At 41.3% G+C, this 13,733-nt stretch overlaps 1 protein-coding gene across 4 annotated transcripts in view; it reads right to left on the reverse strand.

Moving 5' to 3' along the window:
* The window catches only part of LOC142652767 (enoyl-CoA hydratase EchA19-like), a 78,192-nt gene that overhangs the window by 13,513 nt on the left and 50,946 nt on the right, over positions 1-13,733 (reverse strand). For all 4 annotated transcript variants that reach the window (XM_075828442.1, XM_075828441.1, XM_075828443.1 and 1 more), the window contains one exon: positions 2,411-2,560. In XM_075828442.1, coding sequence (XP_075684557.1) covers positions 2,411-2,560 — 150 coding nt within the window. The remainder of the gene's footprint in view (positions 1-2,410; positions 2,561-13,733) is intronic.

Raw genomic sequence — 13,733 nt, forward strand, 5'->3', positions numbered from 1 at the left:
CAGTACAATGAACATGCAGATCATATACGGTCTGACCCATGACTAAAAATTTTAAATGCAGAATTAAGGAGGGGAGGCACAGAAGACAAAATTATCCACATCTGTAATACCATTTGTTGGGCTATTTTTCAATTTACAGCAAATTTCTGTTAAAATGGAAAAACCTTTTAAATATCTGACAACCCCTATGGAGCCTATAGGATTTCAAAATGATGTGTGCCCAAAACATTATAGAGCTACTAAAGATGTCACAGACACGAGTCGAAAGCTTTTGTTGGCCTTTTTCATGTACTTATCGGACCGTATTTCTTTTCTTCCTTTGCTCAGGGGTACATACCTTGGATAAAAATAGTACTCAAATTTAGACCGTGTCACAAATTTTCGCTTTCATAAGCTCAGATAAGGCTCTGTGCCCATCTGCGTTCTGTTTTCCGTTAATCTGTCAATTCATATAAACAGAAAAGAGGGAAAAAAACAAAAAGTTTCAGCCATAGTACCCATTGATTTCAATGTTTTTTTTTAGCCTCAGTTGTTCTCAGTTTGGTACCGTTGCAACAGATTTCTAGCTTTTTGCTGGAAACAATAGCGTAATCTGCTCCGCTAGTTTTTCCGTCCAAAATGACAGATATTTGGCGGAAAGGATCTTTCCATTTTTTTTTTTCTTAACATTGAAGTCAATGAATGACTATTACGAACAGAATGTCTTCAGTTTATATCCGTTATTCATTCCGTTTAACGGATCCATTTTTTTTTTCTACTGCGCATGTGCATTACTTCCTATATCCAACAAGACAGAGTATAATGGATTCCAAACTGAAATAAACGGCAGGAAAAGTTTCAGTTTTTTTTACAGAGTTGACTGATGGATCCATTAGCGGATAGTTTGCCTTCTGGTTGCTTCAGTTAGGTATCTGTTTTTGCATCCGTTTCCGTTACGTTTGATTGATCTGTTAAAAACTAAAGGGCCAGTGCAGATGTGAGCAGAGGCTAACTAATGTTGGAAGGCTGTGCTCTTCTAGTCTAACAAAATAAATGTATTACATTTACTGCAAATTTTAAATGGATTTATGAAAGTAGAGGATAACTTTGTAATCAATGTTACGTTTTGGCATTTGACATGAGTAAAATAATATATTTTACATATTTTAAAAACATACAAGGAACCTGTTTTTATGTTATTATTTTACATATTTTCATTTGTTATGTATTAACTCAGACAGCTATGATGTCTCCAGCAGTCAAAGATTCCAGGGGAAAAATATTATAATGAAAACTTATGAATATTTTTCAACAGTAAGTAAATGGTGTGATGCATTTCACAGAAATAATTTCTTCCGAGCACCAAAAACTATGAGTAATACTCGTGTCTGGGCTCTTGAGCAAACACAACTTCCATACATGGCAAAGAGCCCATGTCGGTTCTGGGTCACATCCGATAATTCACCTTCTGACCAGAGGTTTGTACTCTTGTCAGGTGAAAGAATAGGACTACTTTCATTAGAAACATGGGATTCTGTGAAGTGAAAATTGCGTGAATGTAAGTAAAAGGATTTTCACATGCCCCCATAGTTTATTAATAAAAGGCTCCAATACTAGTTTTACTCTGAAAATAAAAAATAATTTTTGGAAAATATTACTGAGGTTTGTTCTGTACATGAGGAAAAATAAATCCTTTTAAATCGAGCACTAAAGTCTTTAAATTCTTTAGTGGCAGTGATGAGTCAGACTATTGACCCAGTCTGGCAAGGAACCCAAATGACAAAAATTTTATGTGAGGCTTAGCAGGACTTAGGCCAGCTGTTTACAGAATAGCAAACTCTTATATGAGCTTAGAGAATATAATCTGACCAAAAATATTCTTCTTTGCCCACTATCAAGCTACAATTGACATAGCCATATTTTTATGTGCTTAAGTTATTAAATAAATTATTAATATTTAAAAAAAAAAATCAATGAGACACAGTAGGCATTTCTCAACTTACCTGAACTAACTCGCAACCAATAGAATCCTAATGCAGCTCTGGGCTATAATACAGACTGTAAAACTCTCACTCTATGTTATACTGGTCTCTACTCACTGAAGCATCTCCACAGCTGCCCCCATACTATAAGACAGTCACCCATTACCTAATAGTATTCTTTTTTATTTTTTATTCTAAAATGTTTATTTTCAATTTTAAATAAACAAAATTCCAAGTTTTCAATTCCATCTCACAGTTTTGGAATCCATCTCATACTTTTGGAATCCGATTGTAAATTAGTAGAATACAATTTATATACAATTTTGGATCTGGTCTTCTATTATATTAGATTGTGTTTAAAATGTATGTAAACACTGTAGCTTGGCTTGGAGGTAGATAGTGAAACAAACAGGAGTGTTCAGCTTTTAACTGAAGGCATCCAAAATTACCTTGTCCATCGGGAACCACCCGATTAGCTAGTCCAAACTCATATGCTTCTTGGGCATTCACAGGCCTTCCTGTAAGAATGAGATCCAGAGCTCTGGAAAGCCCAATTAACTGTGGCAGTCTTACTGTTCCACCATCAATTAGTGGAACCCCTGCAGAAGTAAACCAAAATTTCCAATAATACATAAGGATATAACAGTGGTAAAAACAACACACAAAAACATAAAAAGCATATGACACTAGCTACTATTTTATGGCTTCACAGGCTTTATTGCTAGATACTTACAAATATATCTCCTAATAGACAACCCACATATATCAATGTCTCGTGTGAAGCAAAAACCAAAATAACCTAATGAGGACCAACACGACCTTTTTCGTTAAAAAAATCAAATATAAACGTTATTATTGAACATGATTAAAAGTACAAAAAGAAAAAATTTAAATAAGTATAAAATAGAGCGTACAACCTTCATAAAAAGGGGGAGACAGAGAAAGCACGGTAAGTAAAATGGATATAAAGACTGTGTCAAGGTCTTTCATGATGGGCATGGCGGGCATGCAATGATATAATTAGTTGATACATCCCAACATAGGTGAGTCTTGGTAGACATAGAAAATGATCAAGTACACCGGTATAACTACATAGTGTGAAAGACAAATGCATAAAGTTAATCCGTTTCAGCAAATACTTTCACATTTATTAGATACAGCTATACTTTACTTGATGTAAGAGAGATTGACAACTACAGCCTGGCTGTGGTTACCACGTCAGCAAGCAGAATTTAAAGGCAACTGCAGTGCTAGTCACTAAGTGACGTGTCTCCATGGAGGCAAAGAAGGAGGAAAATCCAACATCTATAGATTTGACACAGAGAGGCTTTTTGGCACAAGAATGGAAATAATCACCCGAAAGGGCGCAGAGACCCGTCACTTCCACATTAAAATATAACATTTATTAATTTAATCAGTAATAAGTGTACACTTGAGAGGATATTGAATTAAAAACACTTGCTGTCCAGACTGATAAATGACATGGATGAATATCTTTGCTGTTAACTTCACAACAGGCAAACCTCTGGAAGAGTGCTCCACATATTTCATTACTCTAGGAGGGAGTTTCATAGTTTACCTTTAGATTATGCTAGTAAAGTTTCACAGTTAATAGCCAGTTCAGTCAATCTGAACTGTCCCTTTGAACAGTTAAATATTTTTCTAAAAACAGAAAAAGAGGACATTATACTTAATGACACATTTAGGCCTGTGTATGTTTGTCATGTTTGTCATGTCCGTGGCTGCGGTCCATCAGGTTCACTCTCCCCGACGGCCGCAGCCATGGGTCGCCAGCGCTCACTTCAACTCACCTCGGCCGGGTCCCGTACGGTGCGCGCGCATGCTCGTGCCTGCTCTTAAAGGGGCAGCGCCCGCAACAGACTTTAATGTTTTAATCAGCCCATAAGTGCCCTGGACTATAAGAGGGGCCCAGCCCCTTGCTTCGATGCCTGAGCGTTGTTTGTCAGATCCTAGTTGTCTAAGCAAATGGTCTCCTAGTGTTTTCCAGTTCCAGTATTCCGTATCCCGTGCTATCCTGTTCTAGTGCCGTACTGTACTGTAGTCGTGCTGTGCTGTATCTACACCTGTCCTGCTGCTCCACGCCTGACGTCTACACACTGCCTAGTCCCAGCCGAGCCTGCCTTGCTACTGTCCGAGCTGCCACAGGTACCTTATACGAACTGTGAACTACACCCTGTTGGCCAGCTGCCATACCGCCAAGGCGGTACGGCCCAGTGGGTCCACGAACACAACAATGGTGCATGCAAAAGCAGTGGCTTAGATATAGGGGAAACAAAGGTTGCACTTGAGCTCTGGTGCCTGTAGGCCCCAAAGGCCTCTGCATAAGAGAACAGTTTTACTAGTAGAAATTTATAGTTTAAAGGTGGGATGGCATATCATGATAACTGAATAATAATGTAATAACACATACAAATATACAGTGAAATTAGCAGAGAAAAGTCTTGAAATGAGTACAAAGGCAATCTGCACATGCTCAGTGCTCATATGAAGCCGAGGTCGGTACACCTGGACTCAACTCAGAACTTGGGTAATTTACATACAGCACACGCTATATTATAACTTCTTTTTAGACAAAATGCTCAAACAGACAGTTTTGAGAGGGGCATGTTTAGGACGCTATAAAGTATAATAAAATGCTGGTGGTTTAGTGCTTGAAAATTTTGTGACCGGTTCCCTTTCATACAGTAAGTAGAAAGAACAAGTTTGAAAGTATTTATTCATGTAAGCAAACACATTGTTTTCATTAGTTATTCTAGTTATATAATGAAACTTTAGCTGGGATATGAAAAAGCTAAATATTTGGCGAATGCAAAGCTGTGCGGTTATATTAGAGAATGCTTGCTAAATGCATTTATGGGGTGTGTAAGGGTGTGTCAAAACTTAAATGCAGTTATACATTTAAGAAGATTCCAAGAAGTGCTAAGCCCTACCAATTCTGAACTGATGTACAGTACTTATCCCATCAGCTAGAAAAAGAAAACACTAAGAAACATGCAGGAAACAGTGCGTCAGCAGCGGTCTGGCTGGGAATTCCGCTCCAGGATTAGCCCCTGAGGTCACTGTCCACATATGGATAGTGACGCCAGGGGCCTCTCCAGTAGTGGAATCCCCGGCAAGAGTGTTGGCCGGGGATTCCGCTATTAGAGAGAGCTCCTGACGTCACTGTCCAAGTGAGCGCTGGCCGGAGATTCCGCTCGTAGAGGGAGCTTAGGTGGCACTATCTACAGGGAGGTGTGTGGCGATATCTACAGTGGGGGGTGTATCCGGGGCTCTCAAAGCCCCAGCAGACATGAGACTGCGGCGTTGCTCACACTAAAGCAGAACTGCACTCATTAAACCCCGTTCCAGGCTGCCAACGTTTATATACTTGACAACTGCACGGGGCATCGGCAGTTGGAACGTACATAGCCTTATGGCAGTCGTGAAGGGGTTAAATAATAAAAAAGTGCACAGTAAAAATTAAACTATTTTTTGCATAAATGCTATTGCTGCGATAATAACGACAGGAACAATCATATTAACATGTTATTTAAACCCCATGGTGAACGCCGTACACACAAAAAACAAAAGCCAAAGCTTTTTCCCCTCTCCTCCCAAAAATATAATAAAAGTTAGTCAATAAGTCCCATGTACCCTAAAACGGTACCAATTAAAACTATACCTTGTCTCGCAAAAAACAAGCCCATATATGGCTACATCGACAAAAGTGTACAAGTTATGGCTCTTGCAATGCAGTGATGCAAAAAACAATCATTTTAGTTTTCATTGCGCAAAAGTAGTAAAACATAAAAAAAGTAAACATATTTGGTATCACCGTAATCATACCGAACCATAGAATAAAGTTAAAATGTGATTCACGCCGCATGGTGAATGGCGTAAATGTAAAACACGAAAAACAAATGCTAAAATAGCTGTTTTTTTTTTTCAATTAATCAAAAAGTTAATCAATATATTATATGTACCCAAAAATGGTGCCATTACAAAAGTCAACTTGTTCCGCAAAAAAAAACAAGCCCTCATGTCGACGAAAAAAGAAAAAAGTTATGACTCTTGAAATGCAACAATAAAAAAAAAAACTAAAACAGTCCCATCAGTCTCAGGCCTCATTTACACGAGCGTATTATACGCGCGTGCGACGCGCGTGCTTTTCACGCGTGTCGTACGCACCTATAATAGTCTATGGGGCTGTTTAGACGATGCGTGAATTTTGCGCTGCGTGAGTGCGTTGCGTAAAACTCACGACATGTTCTATATTCTTGCGTTTTTTACGCAACACGCACCCATTGACTTCAATGGGTGCGTGAAAACAACGCATGCCACACTGACGGTCCTGCGTTGCATGCGCGAAAATCACGCAAGAGCTGTCAAACTCCTGAATGTAAACAGAAAAGCACCACGTGCTTTTCTGGTTACAAACATCCAAACGGAGTGTCAAATTCGAGATGAGCGCACCGAACTTCACCGGGTTCGGCCAAACTCGTTTTGACCGAAACCGGTAAAAAATGTTCGGGTACGCGACGTCAGGAGACAGTCACTGTCCACGGTGCTGAAAGCGTTAAACTGGTTCAGCACCATGGACAGTGACTTCCGCTCCGAAAATCCATGAACCTGTAAAAAAAAAAAAAAGTTCTGACTTACCGATAACTCCGGTCCGACCTCCCGGGATGACAGTTAAGTCCAAGTGACAGCTGCAGCCAATCACAGGCCAAGCACAGGCGGCAGCCAATCACAGGCTGCAGCGGTCTCATGGACTGCGGCGTCATCCTGGGAGGTGGGGCCGGATGACAAGAGAGGGACGCGTCACCAAGGCAACGGCTGGGAGCCCGGACTGGGGGAAGCAGGAAGTTCTTGGCAAGTATGAAAGTCTTTTTTTGATTCACAGGTTGGTGTATATTGTGTTCGGCATTCACTGTCGAGGGTGCTGAAAGAGTTACTGCCGATCAGTTAGCTCTTTCAGCACCTTGGACAGTGACGGGCGTCGACTAGCCTCATCTCTATGATGGCGGCTGCGCGAAAATCACGCAGCCGCGCATCATACACGGATGACACACGGAGCTGCCAAGTGCCTTTTGCGCGCGCAAAACGCAGCGTTTTTTGCGCGCGCAAAACGCACACGCTCGTGTAAATGAGGCCTCATAGTTGGAACCTAGCTAAAAAACAAACAACAACTAATGCATATATGGAACCCTGTGTGAATATAACACAGAGTAGGTTCCTCACCAGGAAAGTCGAGGTATTTGTGTAGCGTGGCAGGGTGGATATAATGCATGGAATACTAGAGCATGGTCTTCAACAGATAAGCCGAGGGCTCTGTATAGCGCAGGCAACTGATTACCTCAAAGAGAAGATTGTGGCTATCAATAGATGCCCCATTGCAAACTGCACTGCAATAGAAAGTGGAGGACCCATGTGGCAGCAGTAGGTAAAACTCTCTGTTGCAACAAGCTTGAGAAGTCTCTGAAGCGGAAAGTGGCTGGTAGAACTAAATATAAAAAGTGATGCTCTTAGACATGAGTTTTGGGGAGTTGGAGCATTTTCTGCTGCTGCTTTCTAATGGATTCAATGTGTAAGATTAGAGTTTTGCAGTGGAAATCCACTGTTCAGAGAAACACGTCACAGTCATGCCACATTTTTTATTAAACCTGTGGTAAGCTTTATTTCTAACATTTCTAAGTACAGAATCTGTAAAAGGACCAAGACTGAGACTGGTATAATAGAGACCTGGTTATGCCAGTGTCAACCACATGCTTCTTTCTTTTTTTTTTGGCACTGCACAGAGATTTCTTTTTTTTTTTTTTGCAAAATCTTTTTATTAGGAAAGAAAAAACACAAATGACACATTCAACACGGAATAAACACGTTTCCCGTACACAATGACATTATGAAATAAAGCGCCATATCGGCAACGCTTAGGCAACAGCGTCCTAACAAACCCAAACAAGGATTTATTTTTGGTATCTGCCAGCAGCGTCCACCTAGATAATTGGTTAGCTATGAAATACGTCTCTAGGTCCGGTAGGGAAATGCACCCCTGCTCCTTTTTGTGGATAAGGTATGAGTGTGCCAATCTAGAACGTTTTGAGTTCCAGTGAAAAGTAATAAACAGGCTTTTAAAATTCCGGAAGTAACTCTTAGGGATATCTATAGGCAACGCAAGTAAAAGATACGAGATTTGGGGGGAGGATAGAAGTTGCTGAAAGGTTCTTCCTGCCAAACCATGAGAGATATGGCAATCTGAGAGACATTAATTGTGCTCGGATTTTAGTAAATAAGGGTTTATAATTAAGCAAAAATAGGTCTTCAGGGTCAGGTGGAAGCATCACCCCGAGGAATTTAATTGTTTTGGTGGCCATTTGAACAGAGTGCATCTTTGCATTTCAGTAATTACATGAGGTAGCGTATTGATATTTAGAGCTTCTGGTTGTAACGTCCGTGGTCGCTGACCACGAACTCCTCCCACCCTGTCAACGACCTTCTCTCCAGAGATGTCTGCACATGCGGCCGTCCTGTTCTGCAGCCACCACTAGGGTTCGCTCGTGAGCTCAGTCCAGCCTTAAGGAACCAGAGCGCACACATGTGTGAGATTGAGCTGACTGCTCCCAGGTCACTCTGCACTTTAAGAAGGACTCTGCCTCTCCCTGCATTGTCTGAGCTTTGTTGTCATTACCCTAGTCTGTCTTTGAAAATGATCTCCTAAGTGTTTTCCAATTCCCAGTGTTTCCTGTTCCTGCTACCTGCAACCTGTATCCCGTGCTATCCTGGTCCAAGTGCCATATTGAGTTGGAGTCGTGCTGTGCTGAGTACCACACCTGTCCTGTTACACCACGCCTGGTGCCTGCCCGAGGCCTAGTCCCAGCCGAGCCTGTCTTGCTACTGTCTGAGCTACCACAGGTTCACCTATATGAACTATAGACTGTGACCTGTGTCCTGTTGGCCAGCTGCCATACCGTTAAGGCGGTACGGCCCAGTGGGTCCACGTACCCAACTTGACACCGGTTATCCCAAATTAATTGTAACATTTTAATTACAGCCTAATGTATCAAATAGTGTAAGGATGCTGGGGAAAGCTTTCAGCGGGTTTGTGATAAGCAGAAGGAGGTCATCCACAAAAGCAGCTATTTTATGTTCTACATTATTCACAGTAAGGCCCCTGATATCAGTTTGTCTAATATGCAACAATAGGGGCTCCAGTGCGAGTATAAAGAGGGTCGGGGAAACAGGGCATCCCTGGCTTGTGCCAGTCTTTATGGGGAAGGGGGCCGACAAAATGCCATTAACACTAGTTTTGGCTGACGGTTGGGAATATAGTGTAAAAATCGCTTTTATAAAGGGTGGGGGGAATTTAAATGTCTCTAAGACAAACAAAATATACTTCCAGCTGACCCTGTCAAAGGCCTTCTCGGCATCGGTACCCAGAAGGACAAGAGGTCTCCTCCTCCTCCTAGCAAAACGGATAGCATGGATTACTCGAGATACATTGTTTTTTCCCTCCCTCCTGGGGATGAAACCTACTTGCGCCTCCTCTATAAGTGACGGCAGATATTTTGATATTCTCCTAGCTAAACGTTTGACCCACCACTTCACATCACTATTCAGCAATGAAATGGGGCTGTAACTTGCGCAATCTTCAGTATTTTTCCCCTCCTTAGGGATTAAGGTTAAGTAGGCCTCTAGAGCTTGCTTCGGGACGGGGGACCCCAGTAGGAAGGAATTACAAACATCTAGAAATTATGGGAGAAGTATATGAGCCAATTTTTTATAATATGTAAATCACATGCTTCTTTCTTGAAGGGGTTATCCCATGAATAATTTTCATACCAAAAGCCCAGAAATGCTGTTAATAACTGTGTAAAAGTAATTAAAAGCAATTTGCAGCGTTTAATGAAAAACTGTTTTGTTTTTTTTCCTGTGTCCCCCTTGGTGCTGTTGCTAATTTGTGCTGCTGAAGGGGGAACTATGAGCAGAATCAGTCCCATTCCCACTCTGCCAGCTTGAAAAAAAAAAATGCCTTCTTACATTTCTTGCAGACAGGTAATATGGGATTCAGAGTAGTAAAGATATATACTGTCTGACATCCAATGTATGAACTCCATTAGAAACCAGTGAAAACTAAATGAAATAAAACAATAAAGACCGAGTGGGAATGTGCAGGGTTTATATCAGCTGTCAGAATGCAGAGCTTTATAATCCTATAAAGCTGGTGAGGAGTCTATTAAGCTATACTACCATGCTACTAATGAGACTCTGTTCCTTCCCTGACAAGCAGGGAAGAAAGCTATTTCTATTGGCTGCTTTGCAGTGAACAAAGATTCCCTATGCAAAAACCTGGCTGTGGGGAGAGTGACTAAGCATACGCGTACATCAGCACTTAGCTCGTTAGGCGGATGTGCACATTGCTATACACTTTGAAGACCAGGTGGCCCCATACTATGTAAGTTAATGTCACAACTCCTAACTGGATCATTTTTTTCTAACGGCATGTAAATGGCAAACATTGTTCATTTTTTTTATGATCTCTGTAAATAAATATGATATTTAAGTGGGACAAGGGGCAGCAGGATGTGTGTCACTGAATCTGGAAAATGTGAAGGTAAACGTCTCAACCACAGTTGTCAAAATAGGGAAGACATAAAAATGCAGCATTTTGCTTGTGTGGCTTGAAAGCAGACCGCATGATTGTAAACATAGAGCAACAGAAGTCATGTAAGCAGTTCTCTCTGTTTGCATGTGGTGATACAGACTCTACATTTAGCCCAACAGAGTTGTCAACAAACTGTTACCATGCAATGAACAACGAAGGACTGGTAATGTATGCCCACAAGTCTTCTATACATTAGTTATGCCTGATCTGTTCAGGTGGAAAAATGAGAGATGTATTCTGTACAGGTGGAGCTGTTAATGTCTTACCCCACTTTACTAGACTTTTATGGAGCTCTGAAGTCTGACTTCTCAACATGGAGAATACATAAGGAAGACAGGCCAGAAAGTTTGTTGAGGAAGAAAGAAATGCATCCTCGATTGTGGCAGATGTTAAGCATCATAGAAATAACAAACAAAAGTCAGAGTGACCAAACAAAAAAAGAAATAGTATCTGACAGAAATATGTAAACTGAAATCATAAACACACTTATTATGAAGCAGTGCAGCCAACATGAAATATAATACAAATGACCACACAGAGGATGAAGCGAAATAATGAATGTATATTTATATATTCAAATGTATGGCTAGTTTGCAGCAATAGGATTGTCAAATAAACGATGTTATCGGCAGAAATTGGTGAGTGACATCACCAGCTGGGCTCGCCCTCTCAATTCACTTACCGTGTGCTGACGTCTAGGGTGTAGGGAGTGTCTCAGACTACCACTTAGGCCCCATGCACACGACCGTAAAAACTCCCGTAATTCTATTGGCCATGGGTACCTCCCCGTATGCTTACGGGAAGGTGCCCCTGCCGTTGAAAAAGATAGAACATGTCCTATTTCAGGCCGTAATTACGGCACGGTCAGCCCATAGAAGTCTATGGGGCTCCCGTAATTATGGGTGACTACGTGTGTGCACCCATAATTACGGGAGCGTTGCTAGGCAACGCCAGTAAATAGTCACTGTCCAGGGTGCTGAAAGAGTTAAACGATCGGCAGTAACTCTTTCAGCACCCTGGACAGTGACTACCGATCAGAATATAGATAAAGCTGTAAAAAAATAAAAAAAATAAAAAAAAAAGACGTTCATACTTAACCAGAACTCCCTGCTTCTTCCTCCAGTCCGGCCTCCTGGGATGACGTTACAGCCCATGTGACCGCTGCAGCCAATCACAGGCTGCAGCGGTCACATGGACTGCCGCGTCATCCAGGGAGGTCGGACTGGATCTCAAGAGAGGGACGCGTCACCAAGACAACGGCCGGGTAAGTATGAATTCCTTTTACTTTTATTACGGAAAGGGCTGCCCCTTCTCTCTATCCTGCACTAATAGAGAAAAGGGCTGCCGATTACTGCAGTGTAATTTTGCAGCCAAAAATTTGCCCGTAAATACGGGTGAAATACGGGTGACACCGGACCCGTATTTACGGGCACGGGTCCATAAATACTGGTGCAATACGGGTCGAATACGTGTGACCAAGGACCCGTATTTACGCCAGTATTTACGGGTAGCAAAAAATACGGTCATGTGCATGAGGCCTTACCCATGCAGTTGTCTAAATTCACTGCAACATTGGTAGCTATGACTACTGCTGGGTTTAGGGAAACTACTACCCCACTCCTATTGAGAAAATTGATTTCAAGGGTAAATATAGCTGTATAGTAAAGAATAGCGGCTCTGTTAAAGGAGAACTCTATTCCCTAATAAAAGCACCAGTATATTCTTGTCAGTCAACCGATATTTGCCTCATTCTGTGTCAGGCAATCTCTAGACGTTTGTGCTACCTCCTATGAAAATTAGAGGCTCTGTCACCTCATTATAAGTGCCCTATCTCCTACATAAGGTGATTGACGCTGTAATGTAGATAACAGCAGTGGTTTTTATTTAGAAAAACGATCAATTTTGACCAAGTTATGACCTATTTTAGCTCTATGCTATGACTTTCTTAACCCCCTTAGTGACCAACAATACGCCTTTTCACGTTCGTCACTAAGGGGCCTTAGGCTAGGCTGACGCATTTTCACGTGAGCCTAGTCTAAGTCCTGCACGGGTCTCCCGTGCAGGCTGGAGCCAGGGCTTGGCTGTCTGATGACAGCTGAGCTCCTGCTCCAACACCCGCGATCGAAGTTTAATAGCGACCGCTGCATTTAACTTGTTTACAGAGGGAGTGAGCTCCCTCTGTCACCCCTCGGCGGCCCGCAAATGCAATCGTGGGTCTCCGATGGGTTGTCATGGCAGCCGGGGGCTTGATAAAAATCCCCAGGTCTGCCCTGGACATATGCCTATTAGGACGCGCCGGAGGCACGTCCTAACAGATTGCCTGTCAGATTTACACTGACAGGCAATAATGCTCTGGTATACGAAGTATACCAAAGCATTATAGCAGCGATCTGAAGATCGCACAGTAAAGTCCCCTAGTGGGACTAATGAAATAAATAATAAATGTGAAATAAAGATTAATAATAAAAATTACAGTAAAAAAATAAAACCATTTTTTTCCATAAAAAGTGGTTTTATTTAGTAAAAGTGTAAAAAATAAATAAAAGTACACATATATGGTTTCGCCGTGACCGTAATGACTCCATTAATAAAAGTTAATATGTAATTTAAACCACAAGGTGAACACCGTAAAAAAAAAAACGCTAAAAACTATGGCGAAATTGCTATTTTTTTCCATTGCCCCCCAAAAGTCATAATAAAAATGAATCAATAAGTCCCATGCACCCCAAAACAGTACCAATCAAAACTACGTCTCGTCCGGCAGAAAACGAGCCCAAAAAATCACTACATTGATGGAAAAATAAAAAAGTTACGGCTCTTGGAAAGCAACGATGCAAAAACAAATAATTTTAGTTCAAAAGTGTTTTTATTGTGCAAAAGTCGTAAAAAAATAAAAAAACCTCTACATATGTGATATCGCCGTAATCGTACCGACCCATAGAATAAAGGTAACATGTTATTTACGCCGCACAGTGAACGGCGTCAATTTAAAAACGCATAGAACAAAGGTGGAATTTCAGGTTTTTTTTATAATCCCCCCCAAAAAAGTTGATAAAAGTTAATAAAAAAATTATATGTACCCTAAAAAGGTGCTATTAAAAAGTACAACT

This window comes from Rhinoderma darwinii, chromosome 5 (genome assembly GCF_050947455.1).
Source record: "Rhinoderma darwinii isolate aRhiDar2 chromosome 5, aRhiDar2.hap1, whole genome shotgun sequence".
NCBI classification, from domain to species: domain Eukaryota; kingdom Metazoa; phylum Chordata; class Amphibia; order Anura; family Rhinodermatidae; genus Rhinoderma; species Rhinoderma darwinii.